Below are 22,582 nucleotides of genomic sequence, written 5' to 3'. Positions count from 1 at the left end.
TTCCCAAACGGGACAGTGGCTGTTTCTCTGCTCCGGGTGGATGAATCGACCCAGTTTCACTGCAGCAGGCTTCCGGGGCAAGAGGGTCACAAATGCAGTGGACTTGCAAAGGACATTGCCACTTCAGGGAAACACGGTAACCGCGTTTACTCCGGTCCTGGCGCACTCGTCTCACTTCAGACCTGGGAACGCCAAGTGAACGAAATTCGGTGTGACGGTGCCGTGGACACAGAGCTAGCAGTATACCAAGTTTCGAGGGCCTCTTCGAAACCGTGGCGGTGACAGAGCAAAACAACTGGGTAAGCTGGTCAGTCCACGGTTTGGTCCAAGGACACTTCCAAGAAAGCTTACTTTGCAGGGTTTGTTGAAGGTGCAAAGAATAGTTGGTCCCACTATTCCAATGTGTCAAAGCGTCTTCGCAGACCTTCTAGGACGACCAGATGCAGAGGGGTCCCACGGGACGACAGCGGGCTCAGGGTGCCAAACCTTCCAGCGGGTCACCAGCGGTTCCTCGACTCAGCTTCGTAGTTGCAGGATACTTGGATCCTATCCTTTGTTTGGTGAGAACTCAGGAGATCGACCTGGTAGTGGTTTTTCCAGCCTCCTCTTATCCAAAGTTCCCTTGGCGCTAAAGCGGAGGGGACCCAATGGAAGATCTGCTCACAAACACACACTCCATACGTGGACCAATCCCGGACCACGGTGGTCCCAGTCATTCATGGCACTCCAGACTCTCTGGCACCCTGGTTGTGTATTGGAACCAGACGTTCCAGCCCACATCCTGGAGGCACACACACAAGGCATGCAGAAGCCCGCAAAAGCATTGTGATTCGCAGAAAAGTGCATGACCAAATAAGGACTGACTCGGGTCGACGCGACCTGGGGAAGGTGAAGGGGCAAGATGGCTAAAGGACAGGACAAAGAACCTCTTGGCATGGCCATTTTGGAGCCAGCCACCTATTTGTGCCAAACGCGGTTAACTTGGCAGGAAAGGGTTACAAATGATGCAAAAAGATAGCTGCCACCAGTCCTGTCCATGAAACATCTGCACAGTTCATAGAAAGTCCAGCGAGAGTTTCTAGTGCCTTATGAAAATGACTATAGACCCAAGTGTGCTGTATGGTAAGATACATTGCACACTTGTTACATGTTGCACAGAAGCTGCAACATAAGGAAAGGACTAAGGGAAACAGTGTCTCCCAGTACTGACTGTGTTAAGGGCATGTCAGTTTCCCCATAAAAAGTGAGCAAAAGCCCAGAGGAGTGCAGAGGAAGGCTGTGCTTCTCTGGCAAAGTCAGTCAGTGGTGTCTAAACAGCAGCAAAAGGTTTGGGGGTTGACACATGGAGGGAAAATTACATATAATTATGAAATCTTTTCTAACACGCATCGGCCAACCAGCCTGCCCCACGATCAAGGAGCTCTCTCCTATGACTCACCCCTTTAACGCTTAAAGCATCAATCTCTTTGTTCATAATCCCCAACAAGCCGCGCATGGGGGAAAAAACACCACCTGAGGTCACGGGGCACTACACGCACTATTTGTATTGATGTCGCATCCAGACCAGAGGCTGAGAACACCAAGATCCTCGAAGTTGAGCCGCACAGCTTTGGCATTATTCATACACACCACTCAGCTTGGAGTAACATAAACCAAAAAGTTGGGTAGGTCTCGTTAAAAGGATTGTCAGATTAATGAGGAATTAACAGGGACAGGGGATGTTCATCAGGCTCTTTTTTAGCCTCTTTAGATTGTGATGGGAATGAACTTCTGAAACATGAGCCAAGTTGACCAAAGTTTGCGAAGTCTGGTTTATTGAGACCCCCTTCATGCAACAAACTGTTTCACATGTCGCACATGGCACATAAAGCAAGTCTGTCAAACAGTTGCAGGGTTTTTTCTTTTCTTTTTGGGGCCCAAATGGTTTGCCTATATGCAGGTTATCTAAAATCTTCAGAACTTTCCATGCTCTAACAAAGCTTAGTGCTCTAATGGGAGTTTGGATAGTGTCTTACTCTGTGTTGTTCAGGCTTGGCCAGTCACGCCCATGCAGATCTGCTCATTTACCCTCAATACCACTCTCTCTGACTTTTTCCGCCCACCAGTTTTTCATCCCTCTGATGTATCACTCCTCCTACGCCTCACTCCACCCTTTGATGTAACTACTCCTCCCATTCCGCTTTACTCTGTTTCACTGCTACACTTCTCCTCCCACTACTACTCAGTCACCCATCTTGCACCCTGTACCAGACTTCTCACATTCACACCTTACACTATCCTCGCTACACAATTGTCCCATGAACATGCATACTCAAACTGCAGAACCACAATCGCTCCTAAACCAAAAACTCACCTGCTCAACAAATCTGTTCCACAAGCCGCTGCTCCTTCTTTCCTTCTGCTGGTCTGTTGGTCGTCCCCCTCCACTGTTGACCTCATGTGAATAACCTACACTTCCTGCTTAAATATCCCTCCTTCTGTCAGAATTGCCAACTCTCCCTAACAAATCTGGCACTTACTTCCCTTCTCTGAGTCTGTATGTGCAAGAAAGGTTCTTGAAAACGTGGCTAAGCCACGCCCACTTTCTCCACCCAGGCTTTCCACATAAGGGATATGACGGCCTAAGCAGTTCAGGGTACAGTTTGTGTTTGGGTGATACATTCGCTGGGCCATTTGGTATGTTTAGAGAACAGTTCATGGTTTCCTATTGGTTTATGTTTGTCAATGGGTTTGCCTCACACTGGTGTGTAGTGGTTCTGCGAAGCAGTGCTCTGCGCCATAGCAGTGCTCCGCTGGCTTTTCTCTCTTAAGCAGTCTCTGCTGCACCGTGGCTGTTTGCTGGGCTCCATTCTGGTTTCTCGATTTGTGCAATGCTGAGATTGCTTTTCTTGCAGGTTTTTCCTTGGTTTTTCTTCCCTGCACCACTGCACTTCCAGCTTACGCTCCATGAGCAGGGCAACCTCTCTGCACTTAACCCAGGGCCCTGCTGGACCGACTCGTTTTGTGCCCTCCCATCCCACCCCCCTGGTCCCTGCACCTCTGTAGGTATGCATGACCTAAATGTACTAGGACCAGTTAGTTAATCTGTCCTACCCTCTGACCCCCCACCATTTTTCGTCCCCTAGCTTGGTCGCAACTAACATTTCATGCACTTGCACTAGGAGAAATGTCATCAGGCCTAGTATGCTGGTTTTTCTGTTGGATCATTCAAAATCTTCAATGCCTAAGAATGATTACTGTATTCCACTCTTCCCTTCCTGACTTGAAGCGCTTCACCTGTATATAAGCACTGTATAAATAAACAATAAATACATTCTCTCTTCGGTAGACTGGATGTTTCTGCGAACGGAAAATAACACCAGCCTGAATACACACCAATCGGCAAGGCACAGAACTAGGGTCTGCATAGGCTCATCCAGTGTTAAGCTCACCTGGTCTCTGCGGGGGACATTGGGGCACGGTTGGAGCCCTCCCTCGACTTGGCTCCCCTGGATCGACTCTCTCCCCCAGCTGCTGCGGAATCAACTGCTCTGGATGTTCATTTTGCCCTTGAGAGAAGATGGGAGGCAATGAGAATGGCGTGGTAGTGTCGTGAGTCTCCTCGACCCTTTCGTGCCAGAAAGAAGTGCGTAAGCGTTTATCCATGCAAGCTCACCTGTTTATTTGTAATGCTGAGCCCTCCGTCCTGCTTCTTGTAGCAGGGGCGCTTGGAGTGGACCTAGTTGCTTCACTGGCCTGTGGAAGTGGCGATCCAGACCGGCTGCGACCAACCACTTAGAAGGTGAGTCTTTTAGCAATGATTGTTAATTATTGTCTTTTGCTGCGATTGTAGTTCGTAATTCTTGCAATGTATTTTGCAGTGATTATAGTTTGTAATTCTTGCAAATGTCTTTGCTCTCCTCTATAGGTGTGAAGATGGGTGCCTGGAGTCGCGGTGTTTCGAGCGAGTCCAGTGTTTTCCCAGAGGATGATGAAGCCTTTGAACTAGATGGTAAGTTGGCTCCGAGGGGATGGGGTCCTCCAACATATTCCATATCTATGACAGGTAATCACTACAGCTGTGCTGCTTCGGAAAATGTTCTACGTCCTGCATTGATGACGTCGATACGCTGTCCTCGAGGGCCTCCGTCGAGCCGATGTCACCGGATGTTATAAGTAGGACGCACGACGCCCGTAGCTTCAGTTCCGTTTTTTCCGCGAACGTGTTCGCTTCGGAGATCTCGGCACGCTTCGGTTCTTCTGAGTTTCAAGAAGTGTCGGGACTGCAGTTGCCGCACAATGCCTGCCTCTGGTGCCTCGGTGAGGACCACGCCACGGACGATTGTGACGATTGCCAGGCGTTAACTTCGAAGGCCTTGCTGGAGCGTAAGAGGAAGCTTTCTGTCGGTGAGGTGTCCAAGCCCCGGAAGTCAAAATGCACTGGGCTTTCGACTGACGATTCGAGAGGCGACCCTCCGCATCGTCGGCGTAAATCCAGGGGGGGTCTCGGTTCCGGAGCGGGTCCCGCCATTCCTCTGCCTCTTTGAGGCACTCACGGAAGTGCCGTCATCGGTCGCTTTCCCCGTCCTCATCCGAGGACTCCGCCTGTTGGCCGGTTGCTTGTCCCACCAAGCATTCCACTCCTGCGGAATGGGATTCATTCCTTAAGGAGATGATGGGGATTTTTCAGTCGCAGGGCTCCGTTCCGTCCGCGCCGTCGAAAGACGCAGGTAGGGAACGTGCTAGAGACACTGTTTGCACGCCTTTGGGCTTGAGCGGTCGTCTTGATCAACGGGAACCTTCGAGGTCCCGGTCGGATAAGGTGGATCGCTCTAGCCATGCCCGAGGAAGCCATCGACGCCGAGGCTCTTGAGGGACACGCTCGGGGCTCCCCCTTCAAGGCCTGTGTCGAAGCCATCGGTGCCACGCTCGACGTCAACGCCTTTCGAGGAGGATTTTTCGGAGATGCCCCGGAGACCGGAAACCCAGAGGAAGCCTCTGGCCAAGTCCAAACACGTGCCCTCATCCAGGGATTTATTCCAGCCTCTTGACTAGATTTCTGAGGTGGATGATGGGTCTGATGATGGTATGGTTCCTGAGGAGGTTCCTGATGACTTATTATTATCTGGTCATAGCCAGTTTGAAGACCTGCGTCAGTCTTTGCACAACGCCACTGGTCTGGACACCTCCCCGGAGGTTGAGTTTGGCAGGCCTGAGCCGGGCACGCATGCTGAATCCACGTACCAGCGCCTCATGTCGAGAGTCACGGCATACTTGGGGTGGTCTGCGCCACCAGGAGATTTTCTGCAGGATGACCTGACGGACATCTTTGACCCAGGTCCACCAACTGACCCGGTACTGCGATTCCATATGGCCTTGCAAAGAAGGGTGGCTGCTGCTTGGACTGCTCCGGAGAGTCTCCCGGCAGTGGGCAAGTGTTTGCCGAAAAAATACTGTCCTGCCAGTAGCGACCCCAGCTACTTGACTATGCACCCCACTCCGGAGAGTTTGGTGGTGCAGGCAGCTACGGCCCCGGCAAAACAGGTGTCGTACCCTACCATCCCTTCTGATAGGGACGACAAACGTTTTGATGGCTGTGCGAAGAAAGTGTTTTCTTCAGGGGGTATGGCTTTACAGGCAGCCAACTCCGTGTGTGTCTTAGCACGTTTCGCTCATACTCTATGGAATTGTCTCTTTGGCGGCTGAACATATTCCCGAAGGGGAGGAACGGAATGGCTTTCTTGCTCTTGTTCAGGATGGCGAGGATGCCATGTGTAAATCCGTTCAGTCGGGTCTGGACGTGGCAGATTGAGTCAGCTGGTCCATGGCGGTGAGCACCGTAATGCGCAGATTTGCGTGGTTGCGGAAGTCGGGGTTTGCTCCTGATGTGCAAGGCCGGCTTCTCAATATGCCCTTTGATGGTGAACCTCTTTTTGGCAGCAAGGCTGATGAGAGCCTTGAGAGGTTGCAGACCTCCAACGCTGCAGCAAAGTCGTTAAGTGCAGCAGTTCGCCAACCTCCGCCTTTTCATCCTAGGGGGCAGTAATGGAGGGGAGGTGACTTTCGATACTACTCTTCCTTTGGTAGATCGAGAGGGGCTGCAAGTCAAAGGGGCCACCGTAGGAGTGCCATAGGTGGAAAACAAGGTACTCGAGGTGCCAGAGCCGCTCGGGCAGTTGCCTCTTTACCCGCAGGCACTGCCCCAGCCGCTTCAGCTCAATCATGAGGCCATGTCCCATGGTTTGCTGGTTGGGGGAAGGCTGGCGCAGCATCTTGTAGAACGCGCGTGCCATTAATTCAGATGTGTGGGTTCTGGAGATCATAGCCCACGGCTACTTTCTTCCTTTACAGCAGAGGCCTCATGACAATCCACCAGGGAATCTCTCTTTGAAGTGTCCGGATCCGCTCCTTGCGCAGGAAATCAAATCCCTGCTGGAGAAAGGCGCCATAGAACTGGTCCCTGTAGCGGAGAGGAACAAGGGATGGTATTCCCCTTATTTTTTGATTTCGAAGAAAAACGGGGTATTGAGACCCATCATGGACTTGCGTGGTTTGAACAAGCTCCTCAGGAAGTACAAGTTCAAGATGGTTACTCTCTCTCTCTCAAGTCCTCCAGGCCCTTCAACTTCAGGACTAGTTGGTTTCTCTCGACCTCAAGGACGCTTACTTTCATGTGCCGATCCATCCCAAGCACAAGAAGTACCTGAGGTCGCGGTTGGCGACCCGCACTTTCAGTTTCGGGTCCTGCCGTTCGGATTTACCTCCGCCCCGAGGGTTTTCACCAAGCTCACAGTGCTGGTGGCAGCGTATCTCAGGAAAGGGGGGATTCACGTCTACCCCTACCTGGACGATTGGTTGATCAGGGTGCGCTCTCCCGAGCAAGTCCTGGATCATCTGTCTGTCACCTGCCACTCCCTTAACAAGCTGGGCTTCTCCCTCAACTTAAAGAAGTCCCACTTGATGCCAACTCAGCGGCTCCAGTACATCGGAGCAGTGCTCGATACGTCCCTGGGACAGTGTTTCCCTCCCCAGGTGAGGGCTCATCACATTCTGCACATGGTGCACTAGTTTCAACATGCCTAGAGTCTCCCGGCATTCGAGTTTTTGAGGTTGCTCGGCCTCATGGCATTCTGCATTCTTCTGGTGCCGGAGGCCAGGTTGCGGATGAGATCTCTGCAATGGGCCCTCAAGATGCAAGGGTCACAGTCCTCCGGCAGGATGTCGGACCCTGTTCATGTGCTGCCCTCGGTCGCACAGTACCTTCTGTGGTGGGCCGTCGAAGGCAATCTGATGAAGGGGGTAGAAATTTTGCCTACCCTGGCCGGAGGTGACGATCGTGACGGACGCATCCCTCATGGGATGGGGAGCTCATGCCAACGAGTCGACAGTCAGCGGTCGTTGGTCTCAGTCGGAGTCCAGACTCCATATCAATCTGTTGGAGCTGAGGGCCGTCAGGCTTGCACTGAAGGCTTTTCTGCCGACTGTGCGAGGGAAGAATGTCCTGATTCTGACAGACAACACAGTGTCCATGCACTACCTCAACAAAAAGGGGGGGGGTCAGGGTCACTTCCTCTGTGCAGGAGGGCGATGCAGCTCTGGTTCTGGGCCATCCAGCAGGAAATTTCGATCTCAGCAGTTCATCTGGCCGGACGCTCTGAGCGGGCAGGGCACAATCTCTCATGAGTGGGAGCTGGCTCAGGAGATTCTCCTGGAGATCTTCGCCCTTTGGGGGACCCCACAAGTGGATCTCTTCGCCTCCAGTGTCAACTGGAAGTGCGAAAGTTTTTGCTCACAAGACTTTCCTCCAAGAGGAGCCTTAGGGGACGCGTTCGTGGTGGAGTGGTCCTTCCCACTACTGTACGTGTTTCCTCCAGTCCCCGTCATCCCGCTAGTACTGCGGAGGTTAAGGAGGTTCGGTTCCCGGATGATCCTCCTTGCTCCGGCATGGGCTCGGAGAACGTGGTACCCGGACCTTCTCGACTTGTCCATCTGCCCTCCACGCCGTCTTCCCTACCAAGACGATCTGCTCTCACGGGAGGGGGGGGTCAGGTTCTCCATCCAGAGGTCAGATTCCTCAACCTTCACGCTTGGCTTCTGAAAGGTTGAGGTATAAGGATTGGGACCTCCCTGAAGACGTGATGGAGGTGTTGCTTTCGGCCAGACGGCCTGCAACAAAGTCCCTGTACCGTTGCTGTTGGAGAAAGTTCTGCGACTGGTGCAGGGTTAAGAATGTGGATCCTTTTTCATGTGACATTCCTGTGGTTCTGTCTTTTTTGCTTTCTTTAGCCCACAAGGGCCTGCAAGTGGGTACCATTAAAGGTTATATGGCGGCACTGTCTATATTTAAGCGCTCTTCTGAGGAGTGTTCTTATTTCAAAATTCCTTTGATTTCTCAGTTTCTGAAAGGGCTCACTAATGTGTTTCCACCGTCACCTTTCCAGGTGCCCGGTTGGGATTTGAACCTTGTTCTCCATTTGAGCCTTTACATTCTTGTACTTTGAGACTGTTAACCCTCAAAACTGTATTTTTAGTTGCGGTTACTTCCACTCGCAGAGTGAGTGAGTTGCAGGCACTTTCTGTTAAGCCACCCTTCACCGTGTTTCATAAGGACAGGCTTGTCCTTAGGGTTCGTCCTTCCTTTCTTCCGAAAGTGGTGTCGGAATTTCATTTATGCCAGAAGGTCATTCTTCCGGAATTTTATCCTCCTCCGCATCCTGGTAAGGAAGAGGAAGAGGAGAGGCTCCATAGGTTGGAACCTAGGAGAGCTTTAGGTTTCTACATTTCACGCATGTCCCGGGTCAGAGTGGACGATCAGCTCTTTATAGGTTACGCTGGAAGGCGTTTGGGACAAGCTGTTACTAAGCAGACTTTGTCTAGATGGATTATTTTGGCAATTTCTGAATGTTACCGATTGGCGGGTAAGGACCCTCCGGTAGGCTTACGGGCCCATTCCACTAGGGGTATGGCTGCCTCTACTGCCCTGCAGAGGGGTCTTTCTATTCGTAACATCTGTGAAGCAGCCACATGGACTTCGGTCCATACTTTTGTACGACACTACTCCCTAGATTCTATCCATGGGCAGGATCTGGCCTTTGGCAAGGCGGTCCTTTACTCTGCAATTTAATTGGGCATTCTAAATTTCTATATTCTAAATTCTTTTCCCTCCTCCATACGTGGGTACTTCTTTGGGAGTCTGTCATAGATATGGAATACGTCGGAGGACCCAATCCCCTCGAAGAACAAGTTACTTTCTTACCTGGCAACGTTCTTTCGATGGGATGGTCCAGCAACGTATTCCATATCGCTCCCTCCCTACCTGCCCCGCTACAGAATTTCTTATGCAATTGCAGCTTACGTTGCCGCAAGGCTTTCTGTGGTCATACTAGCAGAAGATTGGTGCCACACGTTCTGGGAAAAAACTATAACTGAGGCTACGGGCGTCGTGAGTCCTACCTATAACATCCGGTGACGTCAGCTCGACGGAGGCCCTCGAGGACAGCATATCGGCATAATCGACGCAGGATACAGATGCCGAAAATTTTCAGAAGCAGCACAGCTGTGGTGATTACCTGTCATAGATATGGAATACGTCGTCGGACCATCCCATCGAAAGAACGTTTCCAGGTAAGAAAGTAACTTGTTCTTTTAATGTAGAACGCTAGGCTTAGGTATGGTGCGGCCGAGCGTTAGTTATTTATATGACTCCTAACCTGTTCTTTGCAGGAGAAGTCTGGCTGCGTCGAGCAGAGGCTGGCTGTTCGGAGGCCGGTCCGCGGCTGCAGGATGAGGTTCTGCGAAGATGAATAAAGGAAGATAAGCTCCCGCGTAGCTGGCCGTCCGGATCAGGTGAAGAAGTTCTCCAACTCCGATGGTGATGGGAGTCGGGTAAGATGCGATTCGCTGCAGACTATGGAGTGCAGGAGATAGGTGAGATGCGCGTGCAGCGATGGGGCAGCCGGAATCAGGTAAAAAGTGCCCTCAGCGATTGAGTAGCTGGAATCAGGTGAGATGCACCCTCAGCGATGGAGTAGCTGGAATCACGTGAGATGCACCCTCAGCGATGGAGTAGCTGGAATCAGGTAGGATGCACGACAAGAAGAGCAGGGAAAACGGGTAAGGGCGGTGGTAAGCATTACACTGCAGAAAGCAGACTAACGCGAAGCGCCAGTATGTGGGCGGTTTGGCCTTAAATAGGCTGGCTCCAGCCTCTCCCTTTGGCCCCGCCTTGTGGCGCCACCTTGCTAGCGCCACCTTACTACTCCCAGAGGTTCTTCCACATGCTCTCCAATGATCCTCTATGGCCACGCCCAGCCCTGATGCACGTGCCTTGGGCACAAAGTGTGCAAAGCACACTTTTCTATGAGCCTGGTGCCAGAGGTGCCAGGATTGGGTCCATTTGGACCCTGTAGGTGAAGAAGACATGGGCCCTTGCCCAGTGGCCATGACATCCATGCACAATGGGGAGAACAGGAATTGGTCCCTTTCTGCTGTCAGATTGCCTTTCAAGGGTATGAATGGCTCTGGACTCCACTCTACACCTCCCAAAAAGAGGACCACCTTTATGAGCAAGGTCAAAGGCTTTTCAAGTAACACCTCAAAGCATCATTCTTCTCTCCAGGAAACTGAGTCATCACTCAGTCCAGGAATGATCATACCTCTTATGATTAATGTATGCCCGCACTCCTACTGCTCCCTACTAGCTCCTCTGCCCAGAAGAGTAGCACCAGATGCTCGATTTCTTTGCCAGGGCCTCAGTGGCTTTGGTCTTGGCACCAGAGCCCATTCTATTTCTTGAAGTTGACGAGAAACCTCTTCGGCTTGCAACCACATGGTTCCTGGTTGGTTCCAGCATTACCTCAGGAGGCTACTTCCCCCAGCAGCACTAGTCTTCACCTTTGGGCATGAAAGCTGCAGAACTGACTTCTTGGATCAAGCGTAGGCCAGAATGACCACCTCACTGCTCTTCTTTGCAGGAGTCAGTTTATATAAAATATGGGTCAGATCTTTGATAGTGGAGGCCCCATCCCATATGAAACCCATGGATTCTGGATGGGTGGGGGTTACTTTAAGGAGATATATGACCAGGATGCTGGTCAGGCTGTGCTGGTCCCAGACTTGCGATAAGTCCCTGGAGCTTTTCATAATGCAGGCCTAGCCCTATTCCAACCCTCACCAGTTCTTCCAGAAACCATTGCCAAGGCTCTAGAAATCCTAGAGATGTTTCTGCCCTTTAAACCCGCAGCCTAGTTTGACCCCACAGACATTTTCCAGAAGGAGTTTCTGATTGGGAATCCTTCTCCCCTTGAAACCAGCAGTTGCTGCCCCGGAGAGCAAAATAGCTGATGCCATTCGTCAAAAGGTCTTGTTTCTGAGAGCCTGGCTTTGAGAGCAGCCAATGCCACAGGCACAGTAGCTCATTTGTGATGGTGCAGAGAACTTGCCCAGTCATGAAGAAAGGACTTGACTGTGGTGGAGGATGTCAGGGAGGCTGCACGTCTGATAATACAGTTGGGCCTGGATACAGCACACCATGTAGCTCATGCAATGGGCACATGTTCCTGACTAAGGACATCATGGTTCTTCCCAGTCGAAGCTCCAGGGCAGCAGCACCATTTCCAACCTCGGCTCCCAGAGCCAAGGCAATTGCAGCCCATTTGGCATTTCCCAAATGGAGAACTGGGCAATGCATGAGAAACAAAAATAGTTTAAAGATGATACCTGGAGAAGTTGAGGGATACATTTGAACCAGCCTAGCAGACCAACATGGACTAGTTATAATACTAAAGCACCAATTACTGAAGAGGGGTGAGCAAGGGGCCCAAAAGGTTCACTTTGAGAGAATTAACATGGCTTTTAGGCGAGTTGGTGAAACATAGTGATTGGGGATGTCAACTTTGGATGTGAAAGATGTTGATGGAGGAGACTGAACAGAGTAGAGAACAACATCTGGCACAGGAGAGGAGGAAGAGGGGAGAAGAGTGGAGGTGGAGGGAAGAACATAGAGGAGAGAAGGAGGGTGTAAGATCTGGACAGAGATGGGGGAAAAAGTAATATGAATGTTGAAACAATTAAGGAGGCCTTCCCGTTGCCTACTGGTATCCATCCTCCAGTTTCTGGGTCCAGAAGCCTGAAAGGGGGGGAAAAGCCTGCTTGGGCAGAGATACCCAGACCTTGGAGGGGAGGACACCTCTGCAGCAGAGCCTGTAGTGGGTTAATTACTACAGGCAACCAAAACCTTTGGTGGGCTCGCAACCTGCTGCTCTTCACAGCAATTATTACAACCTAAATTACCACCATACAGGGGTCCTTGAGGTGGGTGGAGGGGGTTCATTTCAACCACAGAGAGCAAAGAGTTTTGCGCCCCCCTCTTGGGATGTTGTTGCTGCCTCGAAAGAAGTTTTGGGGCACCCCACACTCCCTCTGATTGTGAATGACTCTTGTGCGTTACCCAGGAGTCAAAGCAACCTTAAGTAGAGACTATACGTCTTGGACATAGGCTCCAAAAGGTTAGAATTCTTTTTCCCCCACTTCTTCTGGAATGGAAACCAACCTAACACTAATTTGATTAGAATATGCAATTTTCTATTTACCCATATTATCCTATTGACGTTGCTCCAATCTGTGTTAAGAGAAGGAGTAATGGAAAAAGGCATATTTAATCTAAAGAGGAGTGGTGAGTGTCTGTGGCTTCTCAAGATTGACTGTATTCTCGTGGTTTATTAGCCAATCATCGATGCGCGTGGGTGTGATTAACCACTTATATCACCACACAAGTACTACATCCAAATTCAAACTAGTCCTTGTAGTTATAATTAAATCTCACGATAAAAATGTGAAAAATATAGCTGGAGATAATGTTCGTTTTCCCCACTCGATTTTCTTTGGAAATAGCACATATGTCGATCAAGCAGTGTGTTATAATTGTAGGTCATTGTAGAGTGACAGAGCAGTAGTGTTAAAGTAAATAGTTGAGCATTATATTTAAGATGAAAAATTATACTTTGTACAACTGAACATGTTCCATATTATATATTATTTTGTTGCAGTTGTAGGCAAGATTACTTCACTTGCTAAAAACAATTGAAGGAGCTCCCATGGTTGTTCTTCTCTTTTTTTGTCTTTTTTTCAAAGTTATTTTCAAATCTCAGCACTACCAATGCTGTGCTCATGAAGCATATATGCTCTTAAACCCTGCATCATGCGTCACAATTCACTGTCTCATCTTGGTGATGGCATGGAATGCCTACTCTGCAGTACAGTAGATCATTTGACATGTTCTGTAGATCTAAAACCTTAAACGTGAAGTTTGTGTCTAGCAAAACAACTTGGAAAGGTGCAGTTAGTTGCTTTTCAGCCTTTTGGTGATGAGGGGAAAAAGGGTTGCTTAGGGAGATATTGCTAGTGTTGATGACAAGCGCTGTATCTTACAAATCATTGTTCCCAGTTTTTTTTTCTGAAGGTCCTTGATCCTCTCCTTTGGCTTGTGTGGCAGTTCCTTAACTTCTGATGTCTTTGCCTTTGTTACTTTCTACTCTTCCTTTTCCCCAACGTATTCTGGATCACAAAATACAGCTGTCTAAGCATCTTAACCAAACGCCAGACACTACATGTTAAATTCCCCTGAATCTGATATATTCTTTGCAACAGGTTGCCTCTCTCTTTTTTCTACATGTGTGAATATATTTTCACCCCAACTGCAGTAATTGTACTACGACTGAAACAATATTTTATGATGTTTAGATGTATCTTACCTATTCAGTTAATTATGTGCAATCGCCTGGACATTATCGCCTTCTTAACTAACCTAGACTGCGATTGATTCAAGGTGTGCCTATGCCATTCTGCCTTCCTTGCCTTACTTTATCTTTCTTTCAATGCATTTCTTTGCTTTTTGAAAACTTTTGGTGTGTTTTTCACATCTCTGTACCCCATTTAGCATTATTGTGCAGCGTTTTTTTGAAAATCAAATCATGTTGTGTTTTGACATCTCTATAACCCATTTGTGGTGCTAAAGATTTCCATTGCATCGGTTTCTTGCTTCTCTGGCTACTAGGCCGCCTGGTGTGTTTGTGCTGGGTCATCCAATCCCTCCTCTATCTTCCATTCTATCCCCTGTCGTCCCTATGGCACTCACCATCTCTCCTATCTATTCGAACTGCTATGCTATCACCTATCCTCACTCTCTAATGAAGTCTGGAAGAAAAAAGTTTTAAAAAGACATCCTGACCACTAACCTCATGCTACCAATCGCAGACACCTATGTCGGCACAACTTCCAGACAGATTTTTACTGATATCCTCTTTTCTGACCCCTCTCCAGATCTATGGGCTCCTCATTTTATCTCTGCTCTCTCCTCACACATCTTGACCCATTAATTTTGGCGCTAGATGGGAAGTACTCTTGGCAGGCTTCTCATCATCTAGGTGTATCATGAATGTCTATCATAATGGCTCTATCATGTCTCAGGGTCCTCAACCTCCTCTTCGACTGGCGCTTGCTGTCCCTCATCAACTTCCTTCCTACACCTGCTACTCATTCTACCTCTCGGCCCCCCCTCCTCTGACTGGTGTGCCAGCCCCCGGTACCCCTCCTTGGAAAACCTTCAAAGGCAGTGATCGCTTGCATCTAGCCACGCTTAATGCCCGCCATGCCATCAAACACTCGGCCGGCATCTGCCTCCTCCTTGAAGACTTTGACTCGAAATCCTTGCTCTTACCGAGACGTTGTTCAATGCCATCTCAGTCACTGCTTTTGACTCCCTTCTCCCTGATGGCTATAAGATCATCTCCAAGCCTCGCCCTAACTGTGCTGGCGGTGGGGTTGCCCTGTTCTTCCCTGAGTGGGTCCCTTCTTTCCTCATGCCCACCCGGCCTTACTCTTCCTTTGAAAGTCTGGTTTGCAAGCTAGTCATCTCTCCCACTTGCTCCCTGACATTGCCACTATCTACAGGCCCCCTGGTTCTACCACATTGTTCCTCTCTGAATGGGCTGATTTCTCTCCTCTGCTCTCCTCACAACCACCTCTAAACTCCTCCTCCTGGGTGACTTCAACATCCACCTTGACTCCTCACACACGCATCCACTCTCTTCCGTGACCTCTGCACATTGCTCTCCCTCTCCATGCTCCCCTCTGGTCCTACCCACACGGCTGGACACACTCTCGATGCCATCATTCATACTTGTCTCCTCCCCACTCATCGCCCCACTCTCCTGGTCAGACCATTCTCTCCTCTCCTGTCACATGGGTCCTCCTTCAAACAGGTCTCCCCTGTTCCTCCATAACCATTAAGGACAATATTGTCTCTCTTGCCCCTGCACTTGCTGATTTCTGCAACCACTCTTTTGCTACTGGATCTTTCCCATCTTCCCTCAAGCACTCCCTTGTGTGCCCCCTCCTGAAAAAAACTTCTGTAGACCGGTCTTGTCTGGCTAACTACCGCCCCGTCTCTATCACCCCCCTTTCTTGGGGAAACTCTTAGAGAAGCTAGTCTTCCCCCAACTGACCCAGCACACTGAACTTCTTGGTTGCCTACACAACCATCAGTCTGGATTCCGAGCATCCAGAGGCAAGGAATCAGATTTTCTGAACACCCTAGAAAAACTGCTTGCATCTCTTGATTCCAACTCTCCAGCTGTTCTCATTCTCCTTGATCTCTCCTCTGCATTTGACACGGTCAACCACTCCATCCTCATAAAATGCCTCCACAATACCCTAGATATCTCGTAGCGGGCACTGGACTGGCTGACCTTTTTCCTTAATGACACTCCATTCCAGGTTATTCTGGGCTCTTTCTCCTTCCCCATCTCCATCTCCACCTGTGGCCTCTCCCAAGGCTCCAACCTTTCTCCCTGGCTCTTTAACATCTATCTTGTTCCGCTTGCACACCTAATTTACACCTTCTCCCCTAACTTCCAGTGTTATGCTGATGACACAACTCTTCTTCAAACTTTCCTCTGATCCTCTCCTTACTTCCCCCATAATTCTTGACTGCCTATCTGCCATCTATTCCTGATGTGACTCTAATGATCTCTGCCTCTGTGCCAGCAAGACAGATCCTTCCCATTGGGACTTCTGCTACCTCTTTCTTCCCCTCACTCTGCCCACCCTCTATGGGCTCTTCTCCTTCATCTGAAGCCAGAAACCTTGAAAGTCATCTTAGACCCCTCTCTGGCCTTCCTCCCTCACATTCAGGACCTTTCCAAGAAGGCCCACTTTCAACTCCACCTCCTCAAAGGAATCCTTCCTTTCCTTACTTTCCCCCAGAGGCTCAATGTCTCTAGAGCTCTGGTTCTCTCTAGGCTACACTCCTGCATAGCCTCTTCATTAATCTACCCTCTTCTTCTCTACGACCCCTCTGGCTAATTCAGAAGAGGACTGCAAGACTTATCCTTGGCCTCAAGGCCAGGGATTGCATCTCTTCAGCCCTAAAATCTCTTCACTGGCTCCCGGTTGCTCCAATGATTAAATCCAAACCCTCTGCATCATCCCAGGCTGTCTGGAGCAGGGACCACGTTATGTAAAACTGATCTCTCACTAAATACTCTACCTCCAGATCTTTACGTTCCTCCGGCACCAGCTCTCTGTGTGTTGAACGCTTCAATAAACAGCGAGCTGGTGCCCGGTCTCTTTCCTCCGCTGGCTACCTCCGATGGAACAGCTGCCCCCTTCCTCTTCTTCTTGAGCCGGATCTCAAATTCCAGAAGCTCAAGATCTTCCTTTTCACCTCCTCCTTCACTCCCTGCCTCCTCTGCTGAATTGTATAGTTGCTGAGATTGGTGTCCAGGTGCCTTATGTGTCTACCGGGGGGCTGGCCTCGCACACTGAATCGTCTTCAGCCTCTGCCCGCTCCCAGCACTTGCCTTAGCACCCACTGGCCTGTGCTATCACAGGCCTGCAGTTATTTATTGGCAGTTGACCACCCACCAAGTCACTTAACAGCTGCTTACTCCCTAGCACTTCCCTGTGGTACTCCTAGCACTTATTACCCTTCCCTCATCCCTTCTCTCTCTGCACTTGCATGTTCTGAATGCTCTCAAGGCCTAGTAGGACCGCCTCTATCTATCATTGTTATATTGCATTGTATTCCCATGTTCCCTCCTGTTGCCCTGTGGGCGCTTTGAAACACAATTTACTTGATGTATATGTGCATTACAAATGCACAATAAAATAAAACGTACTGTGAACCCTATTTCCATTGCCTACTACTGTCTCAAATAATGTCTTTGTTTTTTTTAGGTTGCGATTGGCAAGAATGAACGAAGAAATGCGGGAATCTGAAGGATTTTATGGACAGCCAGGTCAATATTCTGCTAACAGCCATACTGACATGCAATACAAGAAATGCATTCAAGAATTCATTAGTATCCAGTTAGACTATTCTTAGTGTCCTATGATCTAAATGTATTGCTAACATTGGCTAAACTATTCAGTCGAAATGTGGATGTGAAAACACGTATAGACTGGACATTACTTATAAACAAAATAAGTGGATTTGTTTGTACTAAAGTGTAATATACACTGTACAATTTTAGTTATTGGGCAAAATGCAAAGAACTTAAACAAGTGTTAATTAGATGTTAAGTGTTTTGTACCAATAACGGCAGTACAGATCACGAATACTATTACTTGAAGCTCCACAGTCTTTTTGTCAAAGGGATATTAAATGGGTATAATATCTTTAAAGTACAGATGCGTGAAAGAAAAACGTGACGATATGCTAATATTCTCCTCAGTACATATGTGCGAAAATGACTGGTATTCCTTTAAAATCTGTGTGATTAAGGCCTGCTATGAAATGATGCCCAGGTAATTTATCTTTATTGGAACCAACTAGACTACTAGAATTCTGTACCTGGAAATATCATTACTGGCATTAGATAGTGTTTAGCTTTATTAGAAGCACATAAAGGTAAACACTAGTTTAGCTTTGCTAGTACACACTCAGCAGCAGTAATTTGATGGAACCTTTAATTGGCTATATTGTTATTTATATACTTTTTAATTGCTGAATTTTTGCTTGATGCCTTTTGTGTTGGGTTTAGGGCACAACCACCTTTTCTTGTACTACTTTAGTCCAGTGTTCATTATTTATTTAATTTATTGTATACATTTTATTTTACGTCCAAACCCTGAGGTATCACCGCATAGTTACAGACATCTTAGTAATATTTCAACAACATTTAAGTACATGCATAAATCATACAACTACAGTCAACATAATAAAAGAAGTTGCGTTTTTTGAGTTACATAGGTCCGGTTGCTTGAGTACAGATAGAGGTACTGGTTTCTGGGTGGAGGAGGGTGGCTTAATGACTATGGAGATCTAGTTATCCCGTTACTAAAATTGGTTAAACAACCAGGTTTTTAGTAGTTTTTTGAAACTCTGGAAGGAGTCTCCCTGTTTGATATTAAATGGGAGTGAGTTCCAGTGATTGGGGCCATGACTGGGAAGCTGCTTCCTCCCGCTCTGGAGCTTTTGTAGCGCGGGACCACCAGGAGCGAGTTTTCATTAGATCTGAGTGTTCTAATGGATTCTCTTTTACTTATTGAATTGTTGATGTAGGCGGGTGCTTTCTTGGCGAGACATTTGTGGGTGATGCACAGTGATTTGAAAATAATTCTGGCCTTAATGGGTAGCGAGTGGGTTTCCCTCCTGATATTGGAGATGTGATCAGACTTTTTTAGCCCTAAGGCTGCTCGTAACGCTTTATTTTTGCATGAGTTGTAGTTTGCCTAGGTTAGCATTTGAGGTACCCAGTAGGAGTACATCGCAGTATTCCAACTTGGATAATATCAGTGCCCTGGCTAGAGTAATGCAGTTAGTGGGCGTGAGGAACTGACGACTTAAGGTTATTAGTTTGGATGTGTACGAGGTGGATGAAGATAGTGCATTTACATGTTTTGTCATGGTTAGACTAGTGTCTAGGTAGACCGCTAGAGTTTTTACCTGTTTTGAAACTGGAATCAGAGTGCCATCAATATTAAATGATGTATAGTCCGGGTGGAGAGCGTTGATTCTGGGTTGGGAGCCCACAATGAGAATCTGTTTTCTCATTAAGGCATAGACTGTTCAGCGCCATCCAATTTTGCATTATTGCATACATTTTGTTAATGATTAGTGTGTCATGGTCGTAGTTCCCTGTGATCGGTATGAGAATCTGAGTGTCATCTGCGAAATTGGTATAGATGACACCCATAGCATCCCTTGCCGAGAACAGAAGCTTAGTGTAGGCATTATTTAGAGTAGGCGGGAGACAGGACCCTTGAGGTACCCCAATGGGGACTGGGGATGGGATCAGCAGCCTCTAGTCCAATGGATAATCTAGATGTTTGCTTGGCTAGAAAAGATTTAACCCAGAGGGTGGCGTCTTTTGAGAACCTGAAGTCATTCTGTAGTGTGGCACAAAGCTTATCGTCGTCCACTAGACCGAATGCTGCCGATAGGTCTAACAGTAGTAGTATACAGAGTTTACCTTTGTCCCTGATGGTGTCCATTTGGATTTTCAGATTGAGGAGGTCTAAATCCCGATTGTCTGGCACCCAGGAGCTGGTTTTGTTCAAGCTACGCTTGAAATTGGGTGTAAAGTATTTTATCTATGATCTTGAGCAGAAATGGAACTGTGGTTATTGGCTGGTAGTTGGTGGGGATTGTTGGGTCCAGTGATGTTTTTTTCAGAAGTGGGGTCACCCATGCTTCTTTTATGTTAGCTGGGACCATATTCGTGCTGAATGAGGCATTTATGAAATTAGTAATGATGGGTGTAAGGGTAGGGGTGCATAATTTGACTAAGTGCGCTGGGAAGATATCCCCTTTGCAGTTGGACGCTTTGAGTTTAGAGATGGTGACTTGCAATGCAATTTGCATCACTGGCGTAAAATGGAATAGCATATTCGAGTAGTCATTGGCTGGATTGATGGGAGTCTCAGGGATGTTTTTATCCGCTAGGATTTTTCTTTTAGCGAGAATTTTCTTTTGTAGTAGATCGATTTTGGAGGCTAGTGTGTTTTGGATAGTGGTACACCACTCTTTACTGGCGTTGGCAGGAGTGGTGGTTGGGATAGGGTTTTCCAATTCTTTAAGAATAGTAAACAGCTCCTTAGTATTCGAGGTGGCATTGTTAATGCGGGCGTTGTATGCATTGGCTTTATGGGAGATGATTGCTGCTTTGTATATTTTATTAGCAGCTGTGAATGCGATGGCTGAGTCAGTAGTGAGAGATTTTTTGTGGATATGTTCAAGGGATCTTTTAGTCTGCCTAAGCGCAACTAATTCATCATTGAACCAGAAGCTTGTTCTCTTGTCTTGTCAGTATGTCGTGTTTTAGTAGTAACTGGTGCTACTGCATCAGTGGTACTAGTGAGGCACTCGTGGTACATCTTACCAAGAAGACATGGGTTATCACTTACAACGGTATGGGAGGCCAGAGCTTCGTTAAAACGGGGGGATAGATTGTCAGCTGTGAGCTTTCTTGTGTTTCTTGTTTCAAACGTGTCCCTTATTGTTGTTTTAGGGGCACTTCTCTCATTGTTAATGAGGGTGAAGTTGACGCAGTAATGGTCGGTCCAGCTAAGGGGTCAGATCGACTCGATGGTGACTTGGGTATTGAGTTTAAGTACCCAGTCAAGTGTTTGACCCTTGTTATGGGTGGGAGCATTTACTATTTGAGTAAAGTTCATGTCTTTGAATGCAGTATAGAAAGAGTCTGCTTTGGGATCCTTCTTATCATTAAAATCGAAGTTGATATTGCCAAGGATGACACATTTCGTATTCGGTGTGATGTGGGGAGCTAGTCGGAGAGGGATGTCTAATTCTGGCATGGTGTTGGTATGACGTGATCTGTAAATGACCAGGATATTGGTTGTAGTTTTAGGGTTGGTGGGAGGGTTTGGCTAAGAGAAATTCGTAAATTTCTATTTCTTCAGGAGGACACGCTCTGATTTGTACTTCGGTTTTGGCTATTATAGCCACACTACCACCATGTCCATTGGTTCTGTCAGTCCGGATAATAGTATAGCCTGGTGGGATAGCAATTGCTAATAATGGCCCGGACGCTTGGTGCAGCCAAGTCTCTGACTATTAGTAAGTCTAGTTTTTGTTCAATGATTAGGTCATAGATCTGAATAGCGTGGGCTCCGAGAGAGCTGGCGTTAATGAGAGCACCTTTGAAATTGGGTATAGTCTTTATTGGCGGTGGGGAGATAGTGGTCAGAACCTGCGAGTCTGCGATTTGAGGGGTTGATTGACTGCGCCTGTAAGTGGAGTCTTATGGTGGTTGCAGTTGTGTAGAGGGTTGGGTTTCTGTTGCTTTTGTAGGGCTGAGTATGCGTTGCAAATTCGGGGAAGCCGATTAGTGCGTGCTCTAAGACGGCATAGTCTGGTGTGGCCCAAAATAGAATAGGCAACAGTGACATCTGTGTTCTTTAGTCACTGTTGGATCGACAGTGCTGTGTTCTAAGTTATTAACGCTGTTAGTGGGGCACTGAGGGTTGTTGTGAACCTGAGTAGCAGGAAAGGATGGAGTAGAGGGCAGAGAGTAGAGGAAGGCAGATTGATGAATTACTGTGTTGATTAGCTACTCATGATATAGAGGATGTCGGAGGTGGGTAAAGAACAGATAAGTAAGAAACTCCATGTTTGTGGAAAGAAACATCACCTCCAGCTGCTCCTCCTCAGAGATATTCTTGCTTTTCTCACTTCCCCCAGAAGCTGTCTCTCCAGAGCCCTGGTACTCTCTAGGCTGGACTACTACAACAGCCTTTTCTCAATCTGTCTTCCTCTACTCTCTACTCTCTGCCCTCTGCAACTAATCAAGAGCTGGACTGCGAGACTTCTCCTTGCCCACAAACCCAGTGACCAGATCTCTCTAGCCGTTAAATCTCTCCACTGGCTCATGGTGGCTGCAAGAATTAAGTTCAAGACCCTCAGCATCCTCCACAAGGCCTTATGGGGCCCGCACTGCATCCAACTCTCTTCCAAAACACCTTACTTCTCAAGCTCTTCGCTCAGCCACCTCCAACTCTCTTAGGGTCAGACGCTTCTCCAGGCAGAGAGTGGGGGGTAGCGCTATCTCCTCAGCAGGTGCCTCCCTCTGGCATGGCCTCCCTGTCCCTCAAACTTGAGCCGGACCACCTGAAGTTCCGGAAGCAGCTCAAGACTTTCCTTTTCGCCTCTGCTTTCTCTCTCTCCTGCTAACCTACCTGTCTGCTGTGCTGCCTGGTGGCCTGGCTGCCCTCAGAGTCTCATCGGGAACCAGTCGCCCCTAAACTGCCTTCGGACCTGTCACGCGCTAGGGGCTGTAACTGTAACCACTACAGTCCCCCCACCTCCTTGCACTTACCCAGAGCCGCGTTGCCCTGGCTGCACTTACTCAGAGCAATGCTGTCCTGACTGCACATCCCTTTTTTCCTCTCCCTGGTTTTGTCCCCTTCTATCTTCCCCCCTGCACTATGCTTTATCGCACTTGCACTATCTGAATGACACAGGGCCTTGTAAGATCGTTTGTCGCAGGGGACTGCCAATGTTGGCATTTACGTGCTGCAATTTTAAACGTATTACCAAAGTATAGTGTAAAGCTGACGAATAAAACGAGGTGAAATTGCCTTT

The 22,582-nt window shown here is 48.2% G+C and overlaps 1 protein-coding gene across 4 annotated transcripts in view; it reads left to right on the top strand.

Moving 5' to 3' along the window:
* Positions 1–22,582, top strand: part of ACAP2 (ArfGAP with coiled-coil, ankyrin repeat and PH domains 2) — a 1,585,345-nt gene that overhangs the window by 1,533,736 nt on the left and 29,027 nt on the right. For all 4 annotated transcript variants that reach the window (XM_069618585.1, XM_069618583.1, XM_069618582.1 and 1 more), the window contains one exon: positions 17,215–17,276. In XM_069618585.1, the coding sequence (XP_069474686.1) occupies positions 17,215–17,276 (62 nt within the window). The remainder of the gene's footprint in view (positions 1–17,214; positions 17,277–22,582) is intronic.

The sequence above is a fragment of the Ambystoma mexicanum genome, chromosome 10 (genome assembly GCF_040938575.1).
Source record: "Ambystoma mexicanum isolate Mex_15411 chromosome 10, UKY_AmexF1_1, whole genome shotgun sequence".
NCBI lineage: Eukaryota > Metazoa > Chordata > Amphibia > Caudata > Ambystomatidae > Ambystoma > Ambystoma mexicanum.
The sequence above is the reverse complement of the archived record's forward strand: the minus strand, read 5'-3'. Positions and strand labels throughout refer to the sequence as shown.